Below are 19480 nucleotides of genomic sequence, written 5' to 3' on the forward strand. Positions count from 1 at the left end.
CATTTTAGGACAACTCTGTTAGAAACTTTTTTTCGGGATCCCTGGGTGGCGCAGCGGTTTGGCGCCTGCCTTTGGCCCAGGGCGCGATCCTGGAGACCCAGGATCGAGTCCCATGTCGGGCTCCCGGGGCATGGAGCCTGCTTCTCCCTCTGCCTGTGTCTCTGCCTCTCTCTCTCATTCTGTGTGACTGTCATAAATAAATAAAAAAAAAAAATTACAAAATAAAGTTAAAAAAAAAAAAACAAAACTTTTTTTCGTAGTTTAAAGAAACATAGGTTTGTAAGTTTAGTCTGTCTTTGTTCTACCTTTTGATGTACATCAACAACAAAAGTTTTCTATATACTGTGATAATGATAATCTGAAAGTATTTATTCCTTTTTAATCTTCTTCGAAGGTTAGTTTATCTAGTACTTCCCCCATTTATTAACTCTTTGTAGATTCAACACTGTCTTCATCATTACTCTCAAGGGTGTTAAAACTTAATTCAAACTATAGCACCCCAAATTACTAAAATATGCACTTGAAATAGCAAGAAAGATTCTATAATATTTGAAACAATTTCAATGATAACTTATGCCAATTGAAAGTCTTACTGAAGATGATTAGAAAATACTGGAATTTAAAAATTAGAAATGATGAGAAAAGGAAGGAGTAAAGAAGTACACTTAGAGATTTGTATAGTGAATTCCAGAGAGAGTTGAGAGCAGCAGAAACCTATATTCATTGAGAGCAGTTAGCCTGATTTTAAGGTTGTCAGGAATAAGAGCCTCTATTCTAAGATTCCTGATTATTGAAAGAATCTAAGAAGTCTGAGAAACTATGCATATAGCTCAAGGTGTGTAGGAGATTGATATCCTTTACCATATATTCTTTTTTGTTCTAGTTCAATCAATATTGTTAGCATAAAAACATTGGCTTATATCAAGTTTATTTTTTCCAGCCATAATATCTTAAGTTCCTTAATTATGAGTCCTTCTGCTATTGGGAGTTTAATAACCTTATGTTGCAACTGGAAAGGAACTACTGTAGATTCTTTTCCTCTAGTTTCTACTACTGTCACCAGTAGTAGAAACATCTACTTCTACTACTGGTGACAGTAGTAGAAGTAAAGCATGTATACTGAGGATAGTATCGTTTGTGGGGCTTTGCATTTTGGTGAAAAATGTTACTTTTGGGTTTTGTTGGAGAGTGTTTTTATAGATTTTCACTGACAAGGGAAGTATTTTAGTGGCCTTTCAAGAATGTGTAGGAAGATCTTGAGATAAAAGTGGGGAAAGATGCCTATTGACATCATTTCCTGATGATAATGCTATGATTTGATAAACATACAGAAACAGAGATAAGTAGTATGAATTTGCATATATCATCACTCAGCTTTATCAGCTTATTCCATCTGTAAACCTTCCTTCTCCTCAGTTCACATTTCTTCAAATGTCATAATTATGTTTAAAATATATGTAAGCTGGGGGCACCTGAGTGGCTTAGTGGTTGAGCATCTGCCTTTGACTCCGGGTTGTGATCCCGGAGCCTGTGTGTGTGTGTGTGTGTGTGTGTGTGTATACATTATATATAATAAGAATAAATTTTTACAACTTGTTATTTGAATCCGGATCCAGCTAAGCTCCAAATGTTTCAGTTAGCTAAAATGTCTCTTAAGTCTGTAAATGTAGGTTCCTGTCCATTTTTTTGCTGTGCTTTGCTTTTTTCCTTGTAATTTTCATTTTTAAGAAATTATATTTTTTTTTCTAGAATGTCATACAGCCTGAATTTTGCTGATCATATCCCCAGAGTCATTAACATGTTCTTCTGCCTTAGATCTAGAGTAACCCATTTAATTATAGACTGTTATCTTTATTCTATAGATAATTTCTCTAAGCTTGTTTCTTATTTGGCTAAAATCCTCATAGTAACACGTCATAATAGTTAATCTCTAATTCAATCAGTTGTCCTTTTCTCCACACCAGGTTTTCAATCTTGGCAGAACCTTTGAGTCATTTGGGAGAGCTTTCAAAAAGCATTGCCTCAGGGTCACCTCAGACCAAATAAAAATCAGTATTCTGTAAAGCTCTTCACATGATGATATTGTACATGATGAAAACTGTGCTACTCCATGTCATCACTTCAGGTGTTATGTTAAATATTGCTAAATCCTAAGCTGGGAGATTTTTTCAGACTGTATTAATCATACCATAGTTTAATTTTCAAGGCCCTGTCATGCAAGTTACGTTGCATAAAATATTTTTCAAGATATTTCTATTCTGTGTGTTGCATCTGCACACCAAAAACTTAAATTTGGTTCAGTGTGGAGAAAGGTTTCCTTAATCATTTTATGCCTTGATTTTTAAAAGCACAGTTTTTTGTTTGTGTGTGTGTTTCTTATCATTAACAGCCAGGCTGAATTACTTCAGGCATAGCTCCCTAACACACCAAAGGATTTTTATCACATTGTGTGCTCAGAGGCACTACAAGGAGAGGGAAACCAAGAAACATACCACTCTGTAAGTCATTGATCTGCACCTCTTGAATTTGTCCATCAAATGCTCTTTAAATGATGTACTTGACAAGTACACAAGAGTCTAGTAGCATAGTCTAACACAGCAGCCACAATATCCTAAAGTATCTTTGAAGCCTGTTTTATCTCTAAGATTCATATGAATTTTGCATTCATCTTTTTATCTGCTGTAATATAAAAAGAATTTTAAAAATTTCTTATGAAGCAGAAGTGAAACTATAGTAATACAAAAGTCAAATTTCTCCTGTCAGCAGGTGCCACGTGGCTTAATGGCTGACCCCTTAGGCTCTATCACCCACAGCCTCATATGCCAACCCAAGAGTCTCTAAAAGTCTCTAATAGTCTAATAGTCTCCTGTAGTCTTAGAGACTCTATTTGAATCCTCTGAAAGTATGTTTGGGTTTCAAAGTGTCACATGTTTTGGACATGCCAGTCTTGCTGCTAAATGATTCAGGCCTCAGAAATGGAGCTCTTTAAGCTACAATTGCTTGTGCCACTTCCTTTCAGTTGACTTGCACTCCTTTTGGGATAAGAACTGGCAGAAAAAGTTTTCCATTTTTTCATCTTTAAAGTTAATTTTATCCCACTTACAGTTCAATATCTTTCAGACTCCAAACCTACTAATTAAGACATGCAGTGCCCCTAGGATAAGAAAACAATTAAGCAATTGACTTCATTAAATTAGCTTTCTTTGATTTATTTAGAAGTTTACCTCCCAGGTTTATACTTTTTGGTTAAACTTTAAAATAGGAGTTTACTAGTACTAAGTGCCAGTAGATTATATGGCATAATAGTATTTTTTATTCTTAAAAGTAATGATTAGTATTAGAAGCATTTCATACCAGTCTAGTCCTCACTTCTCTTGCCAAAATATTGATAAAAATGTATTTTGTTCAATTTTTGGTTTCTGAGATGATTTCAGTTCTTTGGTGAATATTTTATTTCTTATGCTATCTGATAATGAGTATTCTAATATTCGTTCTATTAAACAGAAAGGTTTATTTTTAATTAAGGCACAAGTAATGCCAAAATTAAAATCGAGGTGATACATAAAACAAAATTCCTTATTACTTCTCAGCGTAGCTGGCAAAATCCATACAGAATTGTTTTTGTTCAAAATGAAATTATTCTATGTCTAAGTCACTAAATAGAGCAGCTGTATATATTAAAGGCAATTAAAGAAAAATATACTTTTTTACATTGATAAGATCATATAATATTACAAACCAAAACTCCAAAAATAATTTAATGAATTATTAAATTAAAATTATTAAATATTTTAATAATAATTAATATTTAATTATTAAAATATTTGATAATTTTAATTATTGACAAAAGGGTAGAAATCAAAAACATTACATTCATCAATGCATTAAAAACAATTAGAATTTGGGGGACTGTCAATGTATCTGTTGCAGACACTTGCAGATTTCTTAAGTTTTTAAGCGTTAATTTCTAAATATTAAAGCAATTAGAATTTATGAGTTAACACAAGTTGTCTTAATATTTCCATATTAAATATTTATTATTTTAAAGATTTTATTTATTTATTTATGAGAGACATAGAGAGACAGAGGCAAAGACACAGGCAGAGGGAGAGGCAGGCTTCACTTAGGGAGCCCGATGCAGGACTTGATCCCGGAACTCCAGGATCAGGCCTGAGCCAAAGGCAGATGCCCAACCACTGAGCTACCCAGGCATCCCTCTATATTAAGTATTTTTAAAATCACTTTATTGAGGTAGGATTGACATACAAAAATCTCTGCATATTTATATGTACAGCTTGATAAGTCTGGAGTCAAGTATACATCCATGAAACCATCATCACAGTTATAAATACAACCATCATCTCCAAGAATTTCTTCCTACTCTCATTATTACTATTATTATTTTGTAATAAGAATACAACATAAAATATATCCTCTTAGCAAATTCTCAAATATAACAATACTGTATTATTATAGGTAGTGTGCTATACAGTAGATCCCCAGTTCTAGACTGTTCATAAGTTTTCTCATATTAGCATTGGGCACTCATTAATCATGCCCAATGTCTGTTTTGACTAATAAAAATGTTAGCTTAGGATGTTATCTACCTCAGGAAAATTTTGAACTAATGTTTTGCTTTTTGTTAATACTCTTCCTTGGTAATTGGCCAAAAGTTACAGGCTATCATATTTCTATTAAAAAATCCAAAATGTTATTTAGTATTGATTGTGAGAAGAGACAGGCTGGATAAATGACAGATTAATTTATTTTTTAACAACACAAAAATCAATTGTATTTCTATAAACCAGCAGTGAACAACTAATTTATGATTTTAAATATTAAAATTACTTCTAAAATATTACCTTAAATATTGAATAGGGTGAATTTTATATATTTGCCCCTGATAGACCACTCCCAACACAGAAGAAATCTCATAATTTCAACACCAATAAAATAAGTAGAGGAAATGAGATTATTGAGTATCTGAATCATGAGAACGCTTGAATATGAATTATGATCCACCTTTAAACTGGTTATGTTTTTAAAAGTGCTTCATTTTATAGTCTTGTTATTTTACACTAATGGTAAATTGATATCTCTTTCAAGCTCTGGGATAACTAAAAATATTTAAATGATCTAATATATTTTCTAAACACAATGAAAAAAAGGCAAGAAAGATTTACTGAACTCATTTTTTATGTCTGCTAGATATTGTGTTTATTAATTAGGAAGCATTTGGCTTCAAGAAACAGAAAACCAGGCTTAAATAGCTTAAATCAGTTGTTTTCTTAATTGAGATATAATTGATATATAGCATATCAGTTTCAGATATTCAACATAAAGATCTGATAATTTGTATATATTACAAATGATCACCACAGCAGGTTTCAAGTATTTGTCACCTGTATATTGTTAATTTTTTTTCTTGTGATTAGGACTTCAAGATATAGTTTCTTAGCAACTTTCAAATATCCAATACAGTGTTAACTATAATCACCATGTATGTTACATCCTCATGACATATTTTAGAATTGAAAATGTATACCTTTTGTCACCACCCCCCCTTCACCCATTTTGCTTACCTCCAGCTCCTTGCCTCTGGCAACCACCAGTCTATTTGTGAGCTTGGGTTTTGTTGTTTTAAATTCCACATGTGAGATCATAAAGTACCTGTCTTTGTCTTAATTCACTGAGCATAATGCTCTCAAGGTCCATCCATATTGTTGTAAATGGCAAGATTGCATTCTTTTTATGGCTGGATAGTATTCCAGTGTGTGTGTGTGTGTGTGTGTGTGTGTACACGTGTACCATTTCATCTTTATTTATTCATCAATTAATGGGTACTTAGGTTGTTTCAGTTGGTTGTTGTAAATAATGCTGCAATAAACACAGGTACATATATATTTTTGAATTTGTTTTTGTTTTCTTTGTATAAATATGTGTAATGTGTAGTAAGATGAATGTGGGGATAATTACAGTGTGCATATGGGGGACTGTGGGAGAGAGATCTTAGGGTAAGAGTGGTGGGGCTGGTTGGGGAGATGGGAGACTAGCTGAGTGGGAGGTAGGATATTTAGTGTGGAGTCTGCTGCATGCTTTGTGTGTACATTTTGGAATGTGGAGGAAGCTGTGGAGCTGTGGGCATGGTTCAGTGTGTGTGTGTGTGTGTGTGTGTGTATACTATAAAGGTGGTATGTGTGTGAAGGGTGGTATCATGTATACACAGCTTTGTGTGAACACACAACAAGATAAAGGAGGAAGAGCTGGTTTAAAATAGGGAGATGGGACGCCTGGGTAGCTCAGCGGTTGAGCGTCTGCCTTCAGCTCAGGTCGTGCGTGATTCCGCAGTCCTGGGATCGAGTCCGAACATCGGGCTCCCTGCGAGAAGCCTGCTTCTAACTCTCTGCCTGTGTCTCTGCCTCTCTTTCTATGTCTCTCATGAATAAATAAAATCTTTAAAAATAAAATAAAATGAAATACGGAGAAATATTCAGGCATACCATTATATGCATTGATATTCTACTTAAAATTGAGCTCTAGGAAGTTTTAATTTATAGCCGTAATATTTAATCTTAAATATTCACTTATTTGGTTATGTTCAGCATACCACTGATTAGTGAAGTATATGTTGGTATAATAAATATAAGTAGTTTTTTCAAGAGGGATGCCTGGATGGCTCAGTGGCTGAGCATCTGCCTTCGGCCTGGGCACGATACCGGGGTCCTGGGATCAAGTCCTACATCGGGCTCCTCACAGGGAACCTGCTTCTCCCTCTGCCTCTGTCTCTGCCTCTCTCTGTATTTCATAAATAAAATCTTTTATTTATATAAATAAAGTACCTTTTCAAGAAATTAGCTATTAGAAAATGCAGATTTAAAATGGACTGTATAGGGGCACCTGGGTGGCTCAGTCAGTTAGGCATCTGCCATTGGTTGCAGTCATGATCTCAGTCAGGGTACTGGGATCAAATCAAGCCCCATATGGGGCTCCCTGCTCATCAGGGAGTCTGCTTCTCTTCTGCCCCTCCTCCTGCTCATGCACTCTCTCTCTATCTCAAATAAATAAAATCTATTAAAAAGCAAAAATGGACTGTATAAACAGGTAAAGGAATTTTCGGGTCACTTAAATATTTGTGTAGGATTTATTTGTAGTGAATTGGCTTTATTTTTACATAGGCATTCTATGAAATATGAGAGTTGGAGGTACTCAAAGAATCATTGTTTAAAAAATGGTCACATAAAGATGACATTTTATTGGATTTTTAGATTTAAATAAATAATAGATGTATGACTGCATGAGCCAAAACAACAAAATGTTAGTGGAAATCATTTATGCACTCTAGGAGGGAGTCTGGAAACTGCACTTAGTACTTTTTTATGATAGATATTTTTAGTGTATTTCTTACTATACTAGTGTTTGCAAATACATGCTCTGTGTCTTTAAACTTTTGAGCCCTTTTTTGCACATTTGGGTACAGTGCAACCAAACTTAAACATGGGAAACCTTCTCTTCCCTCCCTGGTTTTACAGTCTCCACTCAGAACTATCTTTGCAATGGATACTACTTAGCGATTAGCTCTGTGTCTTGTCAATCAAATCTTTGTCCCTAGCAAACTGTTTTGTCACTGTAGTAGAGCTCTTGTGCTGAAAATTTATCTTTAACAGAGGAAGAATGCTTTTTAAAACAGTCCTTATGAGATTTAATTTAACTTAATTTGCCCTGGAAAGGAAATGTCTCGTCTCTGGTATGGAAAAAAGGGGAGAAGACATCAACCAATTAATCATAAATATACTCTGGTAAATCTTAGTCAATGATTTCAATTTCTCTGTTTACTAGTCTTTATGGTGACATGATGCAAAAATATACAATTCCTGAAAGTTTAAGCAGAGAGAATATTTGTAGAATACAAAGTTGTATGATTACAGAGAAGTGTGAAGTACTTTATTTCTGCTAATCCTAAATATCTTCAAAAAAGGAAATGAATAAACTGTAATTTTGTTTTGTAAAAGTGTATTGACTTTCCTAGTTTACAGTAACAGGAAATTATTAAATATTTATTACTACCTTAATTTTTAATTTTAGTTGTTGTAGGAAAATATTCAGAATTTTTTTCTTAAGAAATTGAGTAGAACAATCAGAGTGAATTAACTTTAATTTTTGACTGGATCCCAGACTAGGAACATTGATAATAATGTGTATTAAGACAATTATTTTAGTTATCTTGAGAAAAGTCTCCTTTAAACTATTCTAAAATTTTCCAGCGGTGCTACCTAATACAAAACTTTAAAAGATACTCTCTCTAGCCCGGAAAAATCTCAGCCTTAATATTTTGAGAATCCTGTTATTTTTTAGTAAAAATATGTGTGCATTATTTGTTAGAAAATATACTGCCAGTTGTTCTTTCTGTGGTAATTCAAGATTATAACTTGCCTTATGAATATTATTTTTACTGTAATTGTGGATGATTTAAATAAAGCTAGACACATACTTAAAACCAAAAATGACTTTGGAAGATGTCCCCCATAGCAGCTTACTACTCATAAATGTTAAGCACAAAAAAAATACTAAAATTATTTCAACTAGTGTTAGTTTTTATCAGGCTTGAGAGTACTTTGTTATGTCTTTTTATGTTTAAGTTGAATAATTTCAGTTTTTTGTTCATGTTATATATCAGCACAGATGTAGGCATCTGAAGTGAACACAGCTTTCTTTTTAAAACCAACACAACAGTGAAACATTCATGTATTTTTTTTATTTGCAGCTCAAATAACTGCTTGGCATTAGTTTGCTAAGACTTTAATACAGTTTAATCTGTTATAAATACAGACAAAATTGTGCATGTTTTGAATTTTATAGATCATCATAATGTGCATCACAAACTTACCACACTCAACATTTCCTGTTTTTAACCTTATAGGAAGCTGTTGTGTGATCTTGTCAGATATGATAGCATGCCTCTCACTGGTCTTCATCTTGGCTCATGCATATAGCTTATGTATTATTTCATTTAACCTTCACAGTAACCTTGCAGAATCAGCATTACTCCCCATTTTAAAGATGAGGAAACAGGTATGAAGTAGTTACTGAACCAAGCTGTTATGGAGCACAGAGACAGCTTTATTATCCCATTCTTTACCTCACCAGGATGTATTTGAGAGATTTTTAAAAATGGGACAGTACAGTGTGTTGTGTTCTAATGTGTAGACAAATTCAGGTTCTGGTTTTCTAGCTGTTTTCCTTGCCTTAGAATAGATAACCCTAGTAGCTATAAGGCAGGAGAAAAGCTTAAGAAAATAAGATTTAAAAGGTTAGCAATTCTTGTTTTGTAGATTGAGATTTCCTATAAGATTTTGCCTGAAAAATATTGTGCTTTAAAATCAAAAATAGAAAATGATTCTTCTAGGGACACCTGGGTGGCTCAGTGGTTGAGCATCTGCCTTTGGCTTAGGACGGGATCCCAGAGTCCAGGGATCAAGTCCCACATTGGGCTCCCTGCATGGAGCCTGCTTCTTCCTCTGCCTGTGTCTCTGCCTCTCTCTCTCTCTCTCTCTCTCTCTCTCTCTCTCTCTCTTTCTCTCTGTCTCATGAATAAATAAAATCTTTTAAAAAAATAAAATGATTCTTATAGAATAACAAATATTTTATAGCTTTTCACAATTTGTCATGTCAACTGATTAGTAGAATGGTATCTATAGATCTCACTGATAAACTGTCTTATAGCTGGTATTAATATGGCTATGTATTTATGTAAACCAGGACAGTTTTCTAAATGCTCATGCATATAGCATCATATTTTACCTCACAACTAACTCTGTGTGTTAATCAGATGTAGATTATCTTCATTTTTACAAATAAATTAATTTAAGACTTGGAGACATTAACTAATAATGAATAGGTAAAATATGTTCTAAAAGACATGAAATGAATGTAAACCTTTGCCATTTAGCTTCAGTGAGAACCATATTGATCAGGCATGCTTGTTAACTTTCCTGTCTTTATTTTTTTAAGGCCAGTTTAGAGTTTATTCTGACACACAACCTAAACTTTAATTTCTATTTATTTGAAGCTGTTTATATATTTGATGTAACCATATGCTTTATCCTGCCTTTTAAATGTCAATAAATTATAATTTGGTTGAGCGGTATAAGCCTGTTTTATAAGAAGAATTTAGGCTTAATCAGATTAAAGTCACAAATCATTAAATATAGCAACACTGTTTTATCTCTATCAATATTTCATTAAACTAGTCACCATTTTCTTTTCTGTTTAGGCCCTCATATGTAACAAGATGAATTTTTTTTATACGTAGGCTTTCATGTATGCAAACAAAGGAGAAAAATCCTATCATAAATTATTTACATCTCTGCAAGAAATAAGTCCATAAGAAGAGCCACTTTAAACGTAAAAATCTTCATGACCTTGGTTCAAGATAATAATCAAGTTAATGAGAAAAATAATTAAGCTCTAACACTGTGTACTAAAAATAACACTGTATTATTCTAAACATTAAACATTTATTTAATCCTCATGGTGAAAATTGCTACTCTTCTCTCCATTTTCAGACACAAAAGCATATAGCAGTCTTACTACAGCCAGTATATGGTTTGAATCCAGGCATTCTGGCTTTAGCATCTGCCCTTAAATTCTTTACACTTTCTTAAAATCTTCACAACATAACCAAGGGAAGGGAATTAACATTTATTTTGTATATTTAATGTATCATTGTTTATTTTATATATGTCCGATATGTTATCATTCCTCATAAAATACTTAAAATATTATTTCTGTTTGAAAGACATAGAAATATAGAGATTAAATGCAGTTGCTCAAGTTCACAAAACCTAGTAAAAAGCAGAATTAGAATTATTTAAGGCAGAGGTCTGAACCCAAAGTCTGTATTCTTTCTGCTATACTGTGTTGCCTAGTACATATTCACAAGATGTTTATTAACTACTATATATTTATATACATCTTATTATATGTAAAACATCTGCTTCCTAGTTAACCTAATTGAAAAGATATATACATATATATTCAGTGTAGAATATTTTTTTCTTTATTATTTGACTTAGTAGTTGAAAAGCGTATGTAAGATAGGAGGCATAATAATAAAATGAGTATCTATGATCCCACTCCCCAACTTAAGAACTAGAGCATTACCAAAGCAGTTGTATGAGCCTATGTGTTCTTTCTCTCTGTCATCTCATGTTTTCCTCAAATTGGTAACCACCTCTCAGAATTTTGTGTTTGTCCTTCCTCTTCTTTTTTTTTAATTAATAGGTTTTACATTTGGAACAATTTTAGGTTTACAAAAAAATTGAAAAGTACAGAGTTCCCATATACCCCTCCCCACACCAACACACATACACAGTACTCCTGTTATTCACATCTTGGTATGGTATATTTGTTACAGTTTATTAACTAATATTATACATTATTATCATCCGAAGTTCATAGTTTGTTTACCTTAATGTCTATTCTTTGTGTTGTACATTCTAGGTAATGACATATACCATTATAGGATGATACAGGATTGTTTCACTGCCCTATAAGTTCTCTATGCTTCCTCTAGTTATCCCTCTTTACCTGAATACCCAGTAACTGCTGATCTTTTTCCTGTTTCAGTAGTTTTGCCTTTTCCAGAGTATCATATAGTTGCTATCACACAATATGTAGACTTTTCAGAATGGCTTTTTTCACTTAGTAAGATACATGTAATGTTCCTCGCTGTCTTTAGATAGCTTGATTGCTCATTTATTTTTAGTGCTGACTTAATATTCTGTTGTATCAATACACCAGTGTCTTGTATCTTTTCACCTATCAAAAGACATCCTAATTGCTTCCAATGTTTGATACTTCTAGTCAAAAGCTATTTTGGGGGTAGATTTTGTGTGAACATAAGTTTTCAACTCATTGGATAAATACCAAGGAGCATAATTGCTGGATTATATGAGTATGTTTAGTTTTGTAACAATCTACTAGACTTTTCCAAAGTGGCAGTACCATTTTGCACTGTACCAACAGTAATGAGAATTCCTGTTGCTTTATTTACATACTCCCCAGCATTTGACGTTGTCAGTGCTTTGGATTTTTAACCATCCTAAATAGGTATGTAGTAGTATCTCATTATTTTAATTTGTATTTCCCTGATGACATATGATATTGAATTCTTCTTTGCCATCTATATGCCATCTATCTTTGTGAAATGTCTGTTTGGATGTTTAGTCCCTGAGTAGGGAAATATTTTATTTTTCTGTAAGAAATTGTAGAAAATTAGTATGATTTCTTCCTTAAATGTTTGATAGAATTTATCAGTGAATCCATTTGGATTCACTCCAGATGCTCCAGAGCTAGAGATCATAACTACTTTGAGTTTCTTCGTAAGTACAGAATCAGCTACCATGTATATGCGTCGTTCCTTTGCAAAAGTCACTGTAATAATAACGGCACAAATGGAAATCTGCCCAGTTTATCTCTTTTTTTTAGTTCTTATGTCTTTCATAGCTTCCAACAAGGTTGCATAGCTTTTTTATAGAGTATCCTGATGTTTCCTTGTAACTAATTCATTTTAGTTGGCTAGAACTGGGCCTCATTCTATTTTAGAAGGTTAGTAATTATTAATTCAGTTTCTTTCATCAGTATAGGCCTACTCAGTTGATCTATTTTTTTTCTTGTGTAAGTTTTGGTGGTTTGTGTCTTTAAAGGATTTGGTTCATTTCATCTAGGTTATCAGTTTTGGGTATTGAGTCACTTATAATATTCCATTATTATTTTAATGTCAACGGGATCAACAGTGATGGCCCTTCTTCATTTCTGACATAATTCATTTCTTCTTTCTCTTTTTTAGTTAGCTTGGCTAGAGGTTTATCAATGTTATTGAACTTTTCAAATAACTTTGTTTCATTGATTTTTTTCTGTTGATTTCCTGTTTCCAGTCTCGTTGATTTCTGCTCTAACTTTTTTATTAATTTTATTCTACTTAAGATTTAATGTGTTTTTTTCTAGTTTCCTAAGATGGAAGCTTAGATTATTAATTTTAGATATTTTCTTAATGTATGCATTTTATTTTATGAATTTTCTTCTAATTCCTATCTTCACTACATCCCAAAATTTTGATACTTTGGAGTGTTTTTTCCATCTAGCTCAAAACATTTCAAATTTCTCCCAAGACTTTCGTTTTGACTATGCATTAATTAGAAATGTGTTGTTGAAAAGTATTTGGGGGATTTTCCCACTATTTCTCTGTTACTAAATTTTAGTTCTGTCATGTTCTGAAAGCATATTTTTTATGATATCTATTTGTTAAGGTATGTTTTATGGACCAGAATGTGCAGTCTGTCTTAATGAATGTTCCATGTGAGTTTGAGAAGAATGTGTGTTCTGTTGTCGTTAGATGAATAGTGTATACAAGTCAATTAGATCCAGTTAATTGAGGATGTTTCTCAGTTCAACTATAATTTTACTGATTTTCTGCCTGCTGAATTTGTGAATTACTGACAAAGGAGCTTTGAAATCTCCAGTTCTTAGTACTGGGTTTATATATTTCAAAATTATGTAATGAGTGTTCTTTCCCCCTGACATACTATGGAAAATATTAGATTATTCCCTTTTTATGAGATTCACTTCTTGTATTTATTGTTCCAAAAAGCCAAAGCAATAGTTTGAGTAGTTTACAGGTTTCTTTTTGACTAAAAGAACAGTGAATATATCTGCCTTCTAATGAAAATCTATGAATCACCTGCAAATATACTTAAGAGGAAGTAATTTTAAATATAGATTTATTCAAATCAAAACTTTGATAATATGTTCTCTTTTCAGTTCATTCTGGATTACATCTCTTTTTCCTCTATTCTGTTTTTTGGCTAATTTATGATTCTTTATTCGCTTCTTTTATACCTTATTTATTACAGTTCCATGAAGTGTTATTTTGAAACCAGTAGTTTAGGGCAAAAAGAAGTGAAGTTTTAACATAATCCAGGTCTTATTTTGTAATAAAACGTTATTGTGTATGTACAGAACAGAAGGTTATGTGATTTCAAGGATAATGTTGTGTGCCTTTTCATTAGCTACTACAACTTAGATTTTCTCCTCATTAAACATATTTTTAGGTACCAAGGTAAGTATAAATGGCATTGACTAGATATATTTGTCTTTCTACTCCATTTTCCTTTACTATGGAACAAAAATAAGAAATAAGTAAGGGATAAAAATGGCATTTTCATAGTTATCCACCAGACTTTTGTTAGTTTGTCAGGAAGTTGGGGGAGATGGGAGGTTTTGGTTTGTTCGTGGGGTAATTTCAGGGGGAAATACTGGAACATCCTGGAAGGAGGACTGTTAGACTGTGGTGTTGGTCTTTATGAACATGTTTTTATTCATGGGTCTTAGAGAAACTGTGTGTTTTCTCTAGCTTTAGCTTTTGTTCTATATTGGTGGTTGTTGTTAGTTCTTTAAGTTTTTGTTCTATATTGGTTGTTGTTGTTATTTCCTTTGTAATAAAGATGGGTGGATTTAATCCTGCCCATACATTTATTTTCTGTGAAAATAAATGCTTAGGGAATACTTTCTCTGTGTGAGAGTCCTTTGTCAGACTGAAAAGACTGGAGAGTAGCACTTAATTCTGTAGAGAGTAGGTCATAGTACTTACTTCTTACAGAGGGGATTTGGCAGTATGTGCAAAATACTTTATTCCTCAAGAAATGACTCTAGCAAGACAGTGAATATACTTTTAATTGAGGTCTTGGTTTCTTTGTGCATCCTTAGTATTGGAAGTATGATGCAGGACATATTGTAGAGATATGTCCATTTTCTGAGGTTTAATCTTTTTGGGTAAGTAAATTCTGTACATATGATTTACCAAAGAGATAAAAACTAATTTAAGACTAATTCTAGTTCCATCATACATGCTTGGAATCTGTATCTCTTTATTCATTTAATTTGAGATTATCTCTGTACTTATTTTTTCTGTATTAATGCACAGACCCTTTTGACAGTTTTTTTTTGTATCTACAACACAAGTAAATATTTAGGATTGAAGAAATGAGTTTATAAGTCCCAAAATACAGGCTTTTTACAAAAAGAGTGTGAATGAGAAAAGGTAGATTTGTGACATTAAAGAAACTAAGATTTTACTAAATGTTATAAGCTTATACTTAGAATAGGCAGTTCATGGTTCCCTCACTGATAACTTCTACCCAGTGCTATTGATAGAGTTAGCTTGTAAGTAATTCCTTTTGTAAGCATAATTTATTTTTACTTCCATCGAAGAATTGTGTTTATGTGGTAAAATGAGCTTTAAGAAATAAGTGTAAAACTAGTATTAACAGCCCTGGTGGCTCAGCGGTTTAGCGCCACCTTCAGCTCAGGGCGTGATCCTGGAGACTCGGGATCTAGTCCCACGTCGGGCTCCCTGCATGGAGCCTGCTTCTCCCTCTGTGGTGTCTCTGCTTCTCTCTCTCTCTCTCTCTCTCTCTCTCTCTCTCTCTCTGTCTCTGTGCGTCTCTCATGAATAAATAAATAAAATCTTTAAAAATAATAATAGTAATAATAATACTAAGATGCTATTGGCTCTTAAAAAAATAGAATGCTGAGTAGTAGGAAAGTCATATAATTTGAAAACTCTTGGCTAGAAGACTTGATCAGTTTGAATACCACGGGAAAAGGAAAAATACAGCTGGCCATTTAATATTTTGTGGAGATTTCTTTTGCTGGTCACAGAAAAACAAGGCCATGATTTTTTAACTTTTAGGACCTTATTTTTCTTTCATCTTTATTGAAAACTTTTTGTTTTTAATTGAAAGATCTTTAATATTTTTATCTAATCCTGAAATTTAATTGATTTCAGAAGAGTCATAATATACTAGTTGGTTGAACTCTCAAAACTGAAATATTTTAATATCCATAAATAAATAAGGAAGGTCTTTGAACATTAAATCCCTTTAGTCCTTACGGTAAATTGGCGAAAAATGATTAGGTAAAAGTAATGTTAGTAATAGTAGCTATTATTTACTGTGTGCTGGACACTGTACTCAATCCTTTATATGTGCATTTTATTTCATTTCATAAAAAAATGTGCTCTTATTATTTCCTTTGCTTTATGAAGAAAAAGATAAAAAGGAGTCCAAACTCAGATCCATCTGATCCTCTAGAGCTTGAGATCATAACCATTTTACATTTCTTTGTAAGTCGGGAATCAACTATCATATTGCATACATACATTGTTGCTTTGTAAAATTCAATATTATGCTAAAACAGAAATCTGTCCAGTTTCTTTTTACTATTCTCATGTCTTTCACAGCTTTTAACAGGTTTACATAACTCTTCAGAATTTCCTTGATATTTACAGGTGGTTAATTTATTTCAGTTGGCTAGAACAAGAGCTTTTTAAAACCTAGGTTAGAAGTCAACTCTTTCTGAGCCAGTGGTTCAACTGCATTAATCACAAAATGAATCTGTTTTGGCTCAGGAGAATCAGCACATATTAATGACACAACCAGAATTCACTTTTTTATGCTTTCTGTTTTAGGAATTAGATTATAATCTGAGAAGGTTGTAACTGTTATATCAACCTAAGGAAACTTGTCTATTTTTGTGGACTTTTTGTAATAATGTTCCTCTCTCTGTTCTATATGGCTTGCAAATACATTATACAAGAAACTGGTCTAGGCAATTATTTAAGACAAAGAATTTTTCTTAGGAATTTAGAATGTAGGATAGTTATTAAGTTTTAGTCACAAATAACTGTTGCAGTACCAACTGTAAAGAAATAATATAAAGACAAAAATTGAAAAGAGTCATGTAGACATGCCTGAGAAGGTACTGTTGATTAGATATACTTCTGAAAATCTAATTTTTACTTTCATTTTTCTTACTACTTTAGGTTTTTCAGTGTACTTCATATCTTATTCTTGCTCCCTCCCTTTTTTTCTGATACAGATCAAGTGGCATGGGTATGTTTCTCACCTTTGCTTAGAAGAAATGCTTCCAGCATTGCCATTAGGATATAATATTTGAGCTAACCTGATTTGGAGAGGAGACTTGAACTACATTTTCTTTGTAAAATGCCTGCCATTATGATTTTAGATGTTTTATCTTTGACGTTATCTTCAATGTTAGCAAAAACAGCATGTTGTTTTCTGTAGTGTTTCCTTTATAAACGACTATTATTCTATTTATTGAATCAGATTCTATCTGTATGAAGCAGTTCATAAACCTTATATTGTTGTATATAGGACTTTTAAACTCAGTCTTGTGTATTTCACTGTAGTTTGATATAGAAATCTCCTGGATTTTCAGCATGGAGTGGGGAAAGAAACCCTGATTACAGACAGTTCTCTTTCTCCATTTAAATTTCTCCATATTTTTTTTTGTTTTGTTTTGTTTTGGCTCTTTTTCTCAACTGTCAGTGGAATTATTGTCTTCCTGTCTCCATATTCAGGTAGTGTCAGTGGCTGAGTATCACCGCAGGATCGATGCTCTAAATACTGAAGAACTGCGCACACTCTGCAGACGTCTCCAGGTGCCCCATTCAGTAGTTTAAACCCCTCCGGAGAGTGAATCCTCCTTGTTTTTAGTGTCTCTCGTCAGGGCAAATCTCATTTTTAAAGGATTTGTCTTGACTGCAGCACTAAAAGAGCCCATCAGAAAATTCCTTTTTGTATTAAAGAGTACAGTTTTGCCTTGAAGAGCTTCAGGATTATACTTTCTGCCATCTTTTCATTTTAAAAATATTCAGAGGAATTTTCTGGCATTGTAGAACTGTTCTCAGTAACTGTGTGTTTCTTAGAGCAATAAGGAGTGTTCATTTAATTTTAACATTGGAAGAATGTCTTTGGGTTTGAGGATGAATCTTTACTCAGTAGCATCTGAAAGATGAAGTACTATCAGAAATTTTGAAAACCTTTTAATGCAAAGCAAGACTTTAATATTTTCTCTTCTTTAAGGCTATTTCAATTGTATCAACTCCACATCAAATATATTAATGAGCTAAATTGTTTTTGTTTTTGAGGTATTCCTGGTTGGTATTAGAAATACTTTGGAATAGTATACCCTACCTACCAAACTAGATAAATTATTTAAAATTCCATAAAATAATCTTTGTGATTTCTTTCTCTTTTTTTTAGAAACAAAGTGATACAGTTGAACTCATTTTTCAGTTTTGTGTATTATTGTGTGTTTTACTCTTCTTAATGAGATATGCTTTCATGGCTGTGCTACATCTACTGAATTATTTTTTCTTTTAATGCTTCTCATGTTGCCTTGGATTTTTCTTTTAACTTTTCACATCATCAGAATAAGGGTAAAACATGCTGATGATGTGAAGAATTAATATAGTATTAACTTCTCATCACCAAACAGCAATACAGTTCTAGAACATGTATTGATTGAAAACATGCTATTTAGGTTTGGTAAAAAATCTGTTAAAGAAACAAAATAATTTAGCAAGATTTCATTCTTAATGGAATCACAGTCTCTGTGCATTGCTGCATTTATTGCTGCATTTTAGTTATCTGCTCCAATAGAATTCTGTTTTCCAATTTAAAAGTTTCATCAATAATAGATATGTTTTATAGCTTTTATTTCCTAATGTTACTGCATTTTATATATTAAAATAAAATTAATATGGGACGCCTGGGTGGCTCAGTGGTTGAGCACCTGCCTTTGGCTCAGGGCATGATCCCGTGGTCCTGGGATTGAGTCCCACATCGGGTTTCCTGTATGGAGCCTGTTTCTCCCTCTGCCTACATCTCTACCTCTTTCTGTGTCTCTCATGAATAAATAGAATCTTAAAATAATAAAAATTAAATTAATATGAAAAAGTATCAATAGAATAGATTGTATCAGAGTTTGAGTAAATCAACATTTCTATCATTTTAGGAATGTCAGATCATTTGCATCATGCAAAAGCATATATTCTTTTTTAATGCATTAAATTTATCTAATTTTTAAGATATAGTTATGAAAAAATTAAATTTATCATGTGGCCCCAAAGCAAAAATAATGACGGCAATTTTTAAAGTAATGGTAACTTTTTCAGTGAAGCAGCTAATCTTTGTATGCACACATACTCATAAAAAGTTCTTTAAATTAAAACTTTGGCACCAGAATGTTTTCTTAATTATTTTTGGCAAATTTTATGTTTATCATGAAAAAAAAATCCCACATATTTTAAATAATTTAGCACAGATAAATAGCAAGCTAGCTGGCTCACTTTTGCCCTTCAATGGAAAAATTAAAATTTGCATCTGATTTTTCCTTCCACACAGAAATATGGGTGTTAATCATTTTCTTTCTGTCATACAGTAGATGAGAAAAATGTCTGCTTATAGTTAAAAGATCTTTTTCTACATTGGATATACCATTGTTATTAGATGGATGGAGCATCTTTGCCTTCTAAAATCCTAAATTAAAGTTTTAGCCCATTTTTTAAGGTGCAAAGTTTTATTTCTCTCAAAAGGCAGAAACTGTTTATTGCACGTTG

At 32.7% G+C, this 19480-nt stretch overlaps 1 protein-coding gene across 12 annotated transcripts in view; it reads left to right on the plus strand.

Annotated features, from left to right (window-relative positions):
• Positions 1-19480, plus strand: part of OXR1 (oxidation resistance 1) — a 365376-nt gene that overhangs the window by 337047 nt on the left and 8849 nt on the right. For 8 of the 12 annotated variants that reach the window (XM_055313914.1, XM_055313909.1, XM_055313917.1 and 5 more), the window contains one exon: positions 17438-17518. The exons of 2 other annotated variants lie outside the window; for them this stretch is intronic. In XM_055313914.1, coding sequence (XP_055169889.1) covers positions 17438-17518 — 81 coding nt within the window. Of the gene's footprint in view, positions 1-7540; positions 7797-17437; positions 17519-19480 lie in introns of those variants that run through there. 2 more of the 12 variants (XM_055313920.1, XM_055313921.1) reach the window with 2 other exon arrangements.

This window comes from Nyctereutes procyonoides, unplaced genomic scaffold, assembly GCF_905146905.1.
Source record: "Nyctereutes procyonoides isolate TBG_1078 unplaced genomic scaffold, NYPRO_anot_genome, whole genome shotgun sequence".
NCBI lineage: Eukaryota > Metazoa > Chordata > Mammalia > Carnivora > Canidae > Nyctereutes > Nyctereutes procyonoides.